General features: G+C 45.6%; 1 protein-coding gene across 1 annotated transcript in view; it reads left to right on the forward strand.

Annotated features, from left to right (window-relative positions):
- LOC130116276 (proto-oncogene DBL) overlaps positions 1-8,582 on the forward strand; it is a 26,237-nt gene extending 17,655 nt beyond the window's left edge. The window contains exons 18-26 of the mRNA XM_056284191.1: positions 408-533; positions 2,802-3,017; positions 3,317-3,409; positions 3,615-3,693; positions 4,146-4,191; positions 6,094-6,263; positions 6,481-6,596; positions 8,210-8,322; positions 8,501-8,582. Of these exons, the coding sequence (XP_056140166.1) occupies positions 408-533; positions 2,802-3,017; positions 3,317-3,409; positions 3,615-3,693; positions 4,146-4,191; positions 6,094-6,263; positions 6,481-6,596; positions 8,210-8,322; positions 8,501-8,582 (1,041 nt within the window). The remainder of the gene's footprint in view (positions 1-407; positions 534-2,801; positions 3,018-3,316; positions 3,410-3,614; positions 3,694-4,145; positions 4,192-6,093; positions 6,264-6,480; positions 6,597-8,209; positions 8,323-8,500) is intronic.
- Positions 8,583-9,989: the final 1,407 nt, after the last annotated feature.

Genomic DNA, 9,989 nt, shown 5'->3' on the forward strand with positions numbered 1-9,989 from the left:
AAACTCCTCACTGTCAGGTGAAAAGAAGCAGCTGGCGACTCCACATGTATCAGAGGAGGCATGAGGTAGTCTGCAGCCCTCTCCGGATCGGCAGAGGGGGTGCAGCAGCAACCGTGATGACTCAGAAAAGTGGGGTAATTGGCCAAGCACAATAAGGGAGAAAAAGGGGGAAAAATCCCCCCCCCCAAAAAAAGAAATATCCACTATTGGAGAAATCTGGAAAACTGCTATTCAGACAGGTTATTTAAAATTTTCGCCCAGTGTTTTCTTCCTGTTACTCTTTGGAGTTGGCTCCGTATACAGATGAGACAGAGATAGACAGCCATTTCGTCTTACAGTCAGACAGGTAGACATTTGGACAGACTGATAAATGCTGACAGCCAAACTGTGTCTTCATCCCTGTTTAGGAGTTGTTGAAGCACTGTACAGAGGCACAGTACCGCTGTGAGCTTCAGGAGGCGCTAGACTCTATGTTGGAGCTTCTCAAAGCCGTCAATGATTCCATGCACCAGATAGCCATCACCGGATACCAGGTACCAAGAAATCCAATCAATAAATACCTGGCAGAGTAGCCAGTCATAGTCATTCATTCTTGATAGCCAAACACACAACAAGTCGGCAAGTTCACACCTACTGAATTACCTAATAACCCAAAGAAATGCGAGTGATATCGCCAGAAGGTACATTGATGGCGGCGCGAATTCCCGTTTGCGGCGGCCTCACCCAGTACCATCCATGCAGTGTCTTTGCGCACGTCAAAGTTTAAGTTTCGTCTTCGTTTGATGGCTGGGAGAGCTGGCGATGGATTGGCTGGCAGAGCTTGGTCTGTTGTGTCTTGTGGGCCCAGCTGCGACCGATGAGTTAACACCGAGGGCGGTCTGACAGGACGCGGAAGCGGGGCAGGCTAAGCTAACCGCTAGCCCATGCAGCCCAGCAGTTCCAATAACACCAAGGGCAGTGTGGCGGCGGCCTCGCCTGGCGTTCACTGTGGTGTTTTTGGTGTCGTCGTGTGGAGTGCGAGGAGGTGTGTCGAGGTTGTCTGGCAGGGAGAGCTGGTGTTGGATTGGCTGGGGGAGCCTGGTCTGTTGTGTCCGGTGGGCCCAAGGATCATGGCCCTGATTGGAGGCTCACCCGAGGAGGAAGCATCGAGGGTGGTCTGACAGGATGCGGAAGCGGGGCAGGCTAAGCTAACTGGTAGCCCATGCAGACCAGCAGTTCTGACAGTCATCCTGGCTGGCGTTTATTCCCCTGGACAGTGATTTTTTTTTAGTTTGGATATATGTGTTAGTTTAGATATATATGTGTTCGTATGTGTGTTCTTGAAGTTCTTGTAGTTTTTGGATGTGTTCTTGTCTTTGTGTTGCACTGCTGTGGGCTGGGAGAGATTATATTTTGTTTCACTTCATGTATGGAAGTACATGAAATGAAATGACAAATAAAGTGTTCCTGGTTCCCGATTCCCGGGTACGTGATTCCTGAGAGATATGATCATTATGGCAGTTAATCCTGGATGCTTGATGGCAATTTTCTGCGTGTGTTGAAGAGTACTGTGGTGCTAGACATTTTCCCATTTCCTCAGGGCCTGGTGTGTGTGTGTGTGTGTGTGTGTGTGTGTGTGTGTGTGTGTGTGTGTGTGTGTGTGTGTGTCTGTGTCTGTGTCTGTGTGTGTGTGTGAGTGTGTGTGTTGAGATTCAAGTTTTTCTGTCATGTATTTAAAAACAGACAGCTGATAGGAAACAATGAAATACTTGTTCACGGCTACATCACACTATTTGACAGAGATAACGGACAGATTCACATCGCCCCATAAGTGCATACCGAGTGTGCAAAATGCAACAATGCATTAGTCCATTGATGTCTTTTTGAGAGTACAAATGGCCTATCAGAAGAAGCTGTCTGTGAATCTTTAGGTTTTGGTGTGTATATTCCTGTTCCATTTGCCTGATGTCAGCAGTGAGAGCAGTTCCTGTGCAGGGTGGAGTGAGCGTTTAATGATGTTGTCGGACTTACTGAGGCAGCAACTTTTACGGATAACCTCACTAGATGGGCAATCAGATCCTATGAGTTTTAACAATCTTCAGTAGTGCACTGCAGTCCTGCACAGCGGACTGCCCATACCGGACGGTAATGCAACCTGGTAGAAGTTAATGAGAGTGTTTTTGTGCATTGCAAATTTCCTCGGCTTTCTGAGGAATTAAGGCTATTCAGCTTCTGTGGCAATGGAGCAAATGGACTTAGGTTTTTGTCTGAGATCCAAACACCTAATTACTTGAAGTTGTCCACAACTTCTACCAACTGTGCCATTTATTGTGACCTTTGCTGTTTTTCCTGCAGCCTATGCTTTGGTTTTGCTGATATTGTTGACATGTGTGTGTGTGTGTGTGTGTGTGTGTGTGTGTGTGTGTGTGTGTGTGTGTGTGTGTGTGTGTGTGTGTGTGTGTGTGTGTGTGTGTGAGAGAGAGAGAGAGAGAGAGAGAGAGAGAGAGAGAGAGAGAGAGAGAGAGAGAGAGAGAGAGAGAGAGAGAGAGAGAGAGAGAGAGAGAGAGAGAGAGACCTCTGTCTTTCTATTATTCTGGATATTTCTGAATATTACTAGATACTGGGTAGTAAATCGCATCCCATATTGGTTGCCAGAAGAAGTAGACAATGCCATACAAGTACCGCTGTGCATGTTGAACATACTGCATTGTGAGACGTTTTCCCATGTGTGTGTGTGTATGTGTGTGTGTGTGAGAGAGAGAGGTCTGTCAGTTGCTGAGTCTTCCTCTTGCCGTCTGTCTAACCATCGGTCTGTTCCCCAGGGTGATCTGAGTCAGTTGGGCCGTGTGGTGTTGCAGGGAGGCTTCAGTGTGTGGATTAGCCACAAGCGAGCGGCAGTCCGGATGAAAGAGCTGGCCAGGTTCAAGCCCATGCAGAGACACCTCTTCCTCTACGACCACGCTCTGCTCCTCTGCAAGCGCAGAGACGAGGACACGCACGACAGAACGCCGTTTTACAGCTTCAAACACTGCCTGAGAGTGAATATTCTCACATACCCTCCTGTATTCTTATATACTCTACTGCTATCTCAGCACGAGGCTGTGCAACATGTCTAATACAGGTCATTTAAACTCAGAAAGCCTCTATGTTATGAGTAATGTAGAGTTGATGTGATAATGCACTTTAAATTAAGCCTGACTTGACTTGGCTTGACTTGACCTTGGTTGCAGTTGTGAACGGCGAAGACTGTAGAACCTGATAATAGCCAATGTGTAATTTATATTGAATAATAACAACAGTTTGGAAATAGCGACAGTCTCCGTCTGTGCATCCATAGATGAGTGCAGTTGGGATCACAGAAACTGTGAAAGGAGATGCAAAGAAGTTTGAGATCTGGTACAGTGGCAGAGAAGAAGTGTACATAGTTCAGGTATGGGCTTGCCTGATTTCTCTCGCTGATCACATGATCACATGCAAAGTCACACTCAACTGTGCATCTGATTCTACACACTGCTGTGTGTGTGTGTGTGTGTGTGTGTGTGTGTGTGTGTGTGTGTGTGTGTGTGTGTGTGTGTGTGTGTGTGTGTGTGTGTGTGTGTGTGTGTGTGTGTGTGTGTGTGTGTGTTGGTACCCAGGCTCCCACCGCGGAGGTGAAAAGCTCTTGGCTGACAGAGATTCGCAGGATTCTCAATAACCAGCAGAAACAGCATCAAGGTCTTTATTACTGTCTTCATAATTTGTAAACCACCATCTTTCTTTCTTTCTTTCTTTCTTTCTTTCTTTCTTTCTTTCTTTCTTTCTTTCTTTCTTTCTATCTCTTGTATTTTAGTCTGTCCCTTCCCGTTATCAAATTATGACTCCGTAGTGGCCTTGTTTTTTCCAGTAAAGGGACACTATAAACATTATCAGTTCACCTCTTAGCTGATCCTTTTTGCAGACTGTTTTTAGGCTACTTTTGTGTTCATGTGCTCAGCTGTGTGTGTGTGTGGCAACGTAGCTTTTTTTTGTTTTGTTTTGTAATGTCTGATGCCAGAAATGCCTTAATAGCTTCTTTTATTACGGGAATTTCCCGTAGGAATGTTAGCTGTTTGAGCATACACGCACCTTTCAGCTTCCTTGAACTTAAACCCCGCCTCTGTGTCGTATGTCCCGCCCCCTTCTAGCAGACGAAGCTCCTTCCCTTCCGCTGTCAGATGTTCCTCTTTCTGACAGGTGACACTCCCTGCATGACCCTGATCCTACTATCCATCCTAATGTTCCTCTGTGCAACAGTAACTCCTCCACCCCCACCCCCACCCCCCACCCCCCTTGAGCGAGGTTGGGCTCAGTTTCAATTCAGTCACTTCAAAGAAAATCTTAAAACTGTGATTTCCAGCGTCCGGGTAGCGTAGCGGTCTGTTCCGTTGCCTACCAACACGGGGATCGCTGGATCGAATCCCCGTGTCACCTCCGGCTTGGTCGGGCATCCCTACAGACACAATTGGCTGTGTCTGCGGGCGGGAGGCCGGATGTGAGTATGTGTCTTGGTCGCTGCACTAGCGCCTCCTCTGTTCAGTCGTGGCACCTGTTCAGGGGGGAAGGGGCAACTGGGGGGAATAGCGTGATCCTCCCACGCGCTACGCCCCCCTGGCGAAACTCCTCACTGTCAGGTGAAAAGAAGCGGCTGGCGACTCCACATGTGTCGGAGGAGGCATGTGGTGGTCTGCAGTGCTGCCCGGATCGACAGGAGGGGGAGGAGCAGCAACCGGGACGGCTCAGAAGAGTGGAGTAATGGGCCAAGTTCAGTTGAGGGGGAAAAACGGGGGGGAGGGGGGGTTAAAAACTGCGATTTTAATGGCATTTTATAGTCAGTTGTCCTTATATGTATTTATCATGATGAAAATTGCTCTTTTGAAATGGCTTAGTTGAAAAACAGACCCCTCAGTTTCCTCTTTGTCCCTTTTCTCTGTCGGTAATGATATATCTTTTTTAAGTCGTCTCAAGGAATGCATTTTGTTTCTGTAAATGTAACAACTTGGATTATTGCGTGTGTGCGTGTGTTTGAGTAACCAGGGTTGTTGCAAAAATATGATACAACTCTTACTTGTGTATTTGCTGTTAGCATGCTAGCATCTTGTGAATGGCCATGTCTCTCGAGCACTGCGGCACACCCAGCACACACATGTAGGATTATCTTATAAACCTGTGCGCAAACTATACCTCATTTAAAATGTTAGAAACCCCACCAGATCTGTCGGGGAGAGACTCAATTTCACTTTTCAAGCACTTGAAAAGTTGAATTGCTGCAACAAGGCCCTCAGGAATTGTATATATATAAAACCTCAGTTGTTAGAGCTGAAAGTATTTGATGAACCCACGGCGGAGGCTATGGTGGTCTTGAGGTGCTTTCTGATGTTCACCAACAGGTAAAACCCCAGGTACATGCCAGTTTGGTGTCCCCCCCCCCCCACACAGTGTTTGTGTTTGTGGAGTTTCTGAACGACAATGCATTTGTAAAATAATTTGGAGTGTGAGTTCTCTTTGAATTAACAGACTGGTGGCGTTAACAATATAAGGGGGGGGGTGGGTAAGGACTCCGAGTGTCTAAGTTATCATCACAGTAAAGACTTAACTGTGATTGCCTAAAGTTCTGCCCCTGGTTTTATTAGCCCCTCTGCCAAATCCCTCCTATCCACGGTGTGTCGAGCAAATTAAACCAAATATTCCGAATTATTTTCAAATGCGGTTGCACACTTGTGTGGAATAGAAGCAAGATACACTGTATCCACCTTAATGTTGTAATATATTGTAGCAATTATTCATATACAGGTTGATACCGTGATACAATGTGCTCGATGTAAATACAAATGACAACATGTCAGCAAAAGAAAAACAAAAAAGCAAGTTGTGGTAGTACATTGGTTCAAGGTGGAGTGTGTGTGGGGGGTATCATCCTGGTTGAATGCTGCAATATATGATGATGTTTGTAAACTGAATGCAGGAGTAACCTATCGAATGTGAATGAGCTCGTTTTTTTTTGTGACACCGTGGATGTTGTTGTTGTTGTTGTTGTTGCTGTTGTGTGTTTGTTTGTTTGTTATTGTTGTGTGACATTCCCATGGTGGTGGGGCTCAGTGTGTTGGGGGTGTGTGTGTCTTGGGGCGGAGCATCGATGGGGGGCTGCTCAGCGTGTCTCCATGTTCCTCACAGCTCCACGGCAACGAGCCGCTCGCACACGCTCCACGGGGAGGAGTCAACACACACTAGCCCCGCCCTCTCAGAGCCCGTGGTCCAATCACCTCGACGTAGTGAGTTAGCGTAACCAAACAATATAACACACAAACACACACACACTCTTGATAGCTCATTTTTGTCCTTATTTTACAAGTATATTATCCAGATGTTGCACAATAACTTTGAATAATGACAGAGATGCTATTAAATCGAGCGCTAACATTGCACACTTAAGAAATGAAGCGTTACATTGTCCAGTCATTGGTTGTATGACCTGTCCATCACTAGCTGGTTGGCCCACCCTTGCCCATTCAGTAGCTATCTGTGAGGGTCTGGAGGACTGGGGCGCGACAGACCTCTCCAACCTGTCCGATTCAGAGGAGGAGGATCAGCCCGCCCCACTGGTGAGACTTTTCATGACGTTTATTGCCTCACTGTAATATATTCACAATGCATATTTACATTGGGAGTTACGTTGTAAAGCCCGATCAGTGAGTTGGGCAATGGACAGCAATATCAAACTAGAGATTTAATGATACTGGTGTATGACCTGACTAACCCTTCATGTTTAGTGGTGCATAATTAATAGCAAAATTACATATATATGGAACATGAACATTGGTAAAAAGTAAATGATAAATGTGTCGACATTCATGATACTGTAACTATTATCAGATAAACATACACAAAATTGCATGTACATTGCTGATATAGTGTCAAGTAAGTGATCATATGACATACATCAAGAAAACTGTTGGTATTATAAAGATAAGTGTGTTCCTCAAGGTCTAAATATTCCAGATTTTACTAATAATAATTAAAAAAAACCATTGGGGCAATACTTTTAAATATGGGTCATCTATGTACAGATGGGTTTACCAGTTTACACAAACTAACTGAATGCAACACGACAGTGCTAAAGAAGAAAGGTGTATTTGGGTGGGCTTTAAGATGATGAATTAGAAAACCTTCTGCTTCATGATGAAAAAGCTGCACTCATTAGTCACCAGGGCTGTGTATTGGTAAGAATTTGGCAACAACAATCCGTATCATGATACAAGTGTAGCATTCACTATGTTGTGATATTACTCTGACCGTGACTACAATGACTGACCAGCAGGGTTGCCTTTTGATGGCCAACCGTTAACAACAACAATTTTCAATTTTCAAGTCTTTATTATCATTTAGGTTTGCAGATTAAAACCAGTATTCAGAAACCAGTGAGTGTGGGCACATGCACGCTTGTAAACACTTTCGCTTCCGGTGTGGGAAGATGGCGGCTCAAATTCACGTTTGCGGCGACGTCACACAGTACTGTCCATGCAGTGTCTTTGTCCACGTCTGTGTCTAAGTTTGTGTCTTTGTTTGATGGCTGGGAGAGCTGGCGCTGGATCGGCTGGGAGAGCTTGGTCCGCTGCGTCATGTGGGCCCAGGGACCACAGCCCTGCCTGGAGTCGCGCCCGAAGAGGAAACACCGAGGGTGGTCTGACAGGACGCAGGGCAGGCTAAGCTAACTGCTAGCCCATGCAGACCGGCAGTTCCAATAACACTGAGGGCGATCTGGTGGCGGCCTCGCCTAGTGTTGACTGTGTTTTTAGTGTGGTCGTGTGGAGTGCAGGGAGGTGTGTCAAAGGTGTCTGGCTGAGACAGCCTGGGCTGCTGTGTCCGGTGGGCCCAGGGACCACGGCCCTGCCCAGAGCTGCACCCGAGCAGGAAACACCGAGGGCGGTCTGACAGGACGCTGAAGCGGGGCAGGCTAAGCTAACTGCTAGCCCATGCAGACCGGCAGTTACGACAGTCATCCTGGCTGGTGTTCATTCTCTTGGACAGTGATTTTTTTGTGGTTTGATATATGTGTTCTTGTAATTTTTGGATATGTGTTGTTGTCTTTGTGTTGCACTGCTGTGGGCTGGCGTACAGGAAATGAAATGGCAAAGTTTTCCTGATTCCTGATGTATGAAAACACAATAATGAATGAACCTTTGCTCGTGTGTTCTGTTGCGGTCTTCTTTTCCAGGTGGCTGGACGGTACAGGGTCATGGTGGAGAGCAGCATGGCCAGCTCGGATGACATTATCTTTAACTGCGGTGATGTCATTCAGCTGCTTTACGCAGACTCAGCAGGAATGTGGTAAGTGGCCTGTTTTCAGTTGAAAATACTAGGGCTGTATCTTTTTATGTTACTGGAAGGAAATGTTAGTGTTCGACTAGCTGTTTTGATCAAAGTTTGATTTCTGTGATTCTTCTGAATTTTGTGTGTGTGTGTGTGTGTGTGTGTGTGTCTGTGTCTGTGTTTGCATGTTTTGCAGGATGGTGAGGAATATGAGTCGTGGTGAAGAAGGACGTGTCCTTCCTGAGGACCTGCATAGGATTCTGGGAGCGACCTGCTGAGAACCATTACAAAGGTGTTTCATTGACCTCTCTGATTTAACCTGTTCACTCATGTAGTGGACTCTCCTCTCTACATGGGTGTCAAGGAATTTTAACACACACACACACACATTGTTTTTCATATTGACCCCATTTTTTAATTTCTTAACCAAAAGGAGGCATATTACCCTGCCCAGATGTTCATCCACCATTCAGGCTAAAGCACAACACTTAAAATGGACATCATTACTTTATCACCTCAGAAAGCTGCAAGCTACAGAAGAAACCTCAACCTCAGAAGACACCAGAATGAGAATGACACATCAGAAAGCAATAGGCTGTAGTGTAGATCCTCAGCAGGTTGCATGCCACAGAACTGAACTTTGAAAGCTGCGGCAATGCAAACTACCTACTTGGGACCTCACCCTGCCAGAGACTGTCGTTTTTGGAGTTGCTGCAGAAGATGCTTTGGACTTGTGGTTAAAATTGAAGACTTGGGTTCTTGATGGATACATGGGTGGAACGTTTGTTTAGGACTTCATTCACACGGTATTATTTTCTATTTTCTTATGAAGTACCACCATGATTGTCACAGACACAATACGTCTGCCTAGAGACATAATGTCATTGATTCATGTGCCAAACTATTCAAACGCAGAGTTCTGCCACTGCTTGGCTAATTATTGTTGCTTTTTTTTTGTATCACGTATTCCTTCTGCATTTGCTACTATTGCTAATAGCTTTACTCGGATAGTCCAGTGTACTGGCTTAGACTGAACCACTGTCCAGCAATCAAATGCCAGCTAGACGCAGCCTTTTAAAGTGTCGCTGTTTAGATTCTTAGATTCCCGAGGAAGCATTTTTGCTCCCCAATGGGAACTGTTTGGAAAATGCTCTCGGTCTTATTTGGTGTAGATCCAGTTTGGAGGAGACCTCTGCAGTGTGTACCGATGGAGCTATTCATTCCAGCTGGGTTGGTGACAAACTGTGTGGCATGCTTAGATACACTTTATGAAAGAGCTCTGTCAGTCCAAAAATTGATTTTCCCATTTATTTTTGGGAACCTTTCTGCTTTTTCAGTTGCCATAATGTTGTTTTCAACTTCCTTTTCCCTTTCAGACTTTGTACATCTTGATTTTTCCCTAGCATCAATGATGCAGACTCTTCCATCATATGAATCTGCCCTTTGCTCAACTGCTGCTTTAGCTACCTGTGTTGCTAGGTAGAATCCATGTTTCTGTATGTTCTCTGTTCTGCATGGCCTTGCTGCTCTCTACACTACCCATATTTGAAGCGTTATGTATGCTTATTTCTCACCAAGTGGAAAGGGTTATGCACAATGTTGGGTAGCACCCGTAAAGGTAAACCTTGTTGTATTCAGTCAGGTAACATGCATAAATTAACTGTTCCCTTTCAGGCATACTTGTT

The sequence above is a fragment of the Lampris incognitus genome, chromosome 8 (genome assembly GCF_029633865.1).
Source record: "Lampris incognitus isolate fLamInc1 chromosome 8, fLamInc1.hap2, whole genome shotgun sequence".
In the NCBI taxonomy this organism is placed as follows: domain Eukaryota; kingdom Metazoa; phylum Chordata; class Actinopteri; order Lampriformes; family Lampridae; genus Lampris; species Lampris incognitus.